The following is a 1,777-nucleotide window of genomic DNA, read 5'->3' as shown; positions in this document are numbered from 1 at the left end:
TGGCCATGCATCCAGATTCACTCCTAAGAACCTAGTTCTCTTAAATCCTAAAATAAATAAGTGAAAACAGTAGCAATGTCTAATAGGATGGAAACAGCATATCTGGATAGAGCCCAAGCTCCACGTACCAACAGAACACAAAAGCCACGGCAATCCCGTTGATTCTGGATCTTAGCCATCCTACAGGGCAAAGTAGAACGACGCCTTGGGGTCCTCGAGACTATAAATCTTCACAGGAGCAGGCAGCCTCATCTTTCACCCCAAATGTAGGTGAGTGATTTGAACCACCAACTTGCAGTTAACAGGCCAATATCTAACTACAACTCAAAGGTGTGTGAATAAAACCTCTCCACGTCCACCTCCGAAGACACTTCCATTAAAGTCATCAATGTTAATAGATTGGTATACACTCTTTTCTAGTTCTCTTACACATCGTGTAGGGTTCTATATTTTTCAAATGTGATCAGTGATATAAATTGATGTTCAACTTAGCTTGTCAACCAAACAATGACTGTACCCAACAGCTCGCTCCAGATCAATCATTCTTTACATTTGTGGCACATTTATGAAACAACACACACCAAAAAATTCTCTTTTGTCTACTTATCAGACAAGTTTTTTCTTTCAAACTTCCTTCTGAATGCATCTTTCACCTCCTTGTTTCTCAGACTGTAGACAAGGGGGTTCAACATGGGGATCACCACAGTGTAAAACAGGGATACCACTTTATTGAGGCCCAGGGAGGAACTTGAGTTAGGCCGAACATAAATAAAGAAAAGCGTCCCATATAGGATCGACACAGCTGCCAAGTGGGAAGAGCAAGTGGAGAAGGCTTTCTGCCTCCCATCAGCAGACCTCATCTGCAAGATGGTCAGCAGGATACAAACATAGGAGGCTGTAATGATCAGGCCACTAAGTACTCCTACAGCTCCAGCCAAGATGAAAAGCACCAACTTATTGTTCCAGGTGTCTACGCATGCCAGAGACAGCAGTGGCAAAATGTCGCAGAAGAAGTGATTGATGACATTTGGGCCACAGAAAGGCAAGCAAAACGTCAATGTGGTATGGGTCATGGTGCTTATAAGAGCCAAGGCATAAGGCCCTACCACCAACTGCACACAGACCGGCTGGGACATAATGAGTGTGTATAACAAAGGCTTGCAGATGGCCACATACCTATCGTACGCCATGGAAGCCAGGAGGAAACATTCCGTTGCCACGAAGAGCCCAAAGAACCACATCTGTGAGGCGCACCCCAGAAAAGAGATGCCTTTCTTCTCCGCAAAGAGATCACACAGCATTTTGGGGGCAATAGAAGAAGAGGAGCAAATATCTACAAAGGCCAAGTGACTGAGAAAAAAGTACATCGGGGTGTGAAGTCTGGAGTCAGTCCATATTAGGGTGATCATGCCCAGGTTACCCCACAGTGTGACCAGGTAAGCAGAGAGAACCAATATGAAGAGAATGATTTCCTGATGGAGATGGTGTGTGAGGCCCAGGAGGAAGAATTCAGTCACTGCTGTCTGGTTCTTATCTTCCATCGGTTGGTTGTACTCTGTTACAACAAAAGAAAAGATCACTTGGTTATAACATAACAGTCATGAAGAGTTACATATATTCTTAAGTCAATGATAGGCTGTTTAAAACAGATCTAAAAGAGATCATCATTAAAATCCTGTTGAACTGGAAAACAACATTCCAGGATATTAGTTCTGGGGAGTTGTGCTAGAATCGACAATTCGTGCTTGGCTTTTAAAGTCCATACACCACTCCTAAT

At 43.5% G+C, this 1,777-nt stretch overlaps 1 protein-coding gene across 1 annotated transcript; it reads right to left on the bottom strand.

The window, feature by feature from the left end:
• Positions 1-599: 599 nt before the first annotated feature.
• On the bottom strand, positions 600-1,541 carry LOC142445673 (olfactory receptor 5G3-like). Its single transcript, XM_075547614.1, has one exon. It carries the CDS (start codon positions 1,539-1,541, stop codon positions 600-602), a length of 942 nt encoding a protein of 313 aa, XP_075403729.1.
• Between the last annotated feature and the right edge of the window lie 236 nt (positions 1,542-1,777).

Source organism: Tenrec ecaudatus, chromosome 4 (genome assembly GCF_050624435.1).
Source record: "Tenrec ecaudatus isolate mTenEca1 chromosome 4, mTenEca1.hap1, whole genome shotgun sequence".
NCBI lineage: Eukaryota > Metazoa > Chordata > Mammalia > Afrosoricida > Tenrecidae > Tenrec > Tenrec ecaudatus.
The sequence above is the reverse complement of the archived record's forward strand: the minus strand, read 5'-3'. Positions and strand labels throughout refer to the sequence as shown.

Excerpts from the sequence above, each read along its gene's own strand:
- LOC142445673 (XM_075547614.1), bottom strand. The coding sequence starts at position 1,541 with ATGGAAGATAAGAACCAGACAGCAGTGACTGAATTCTTCCTCCTGGGC.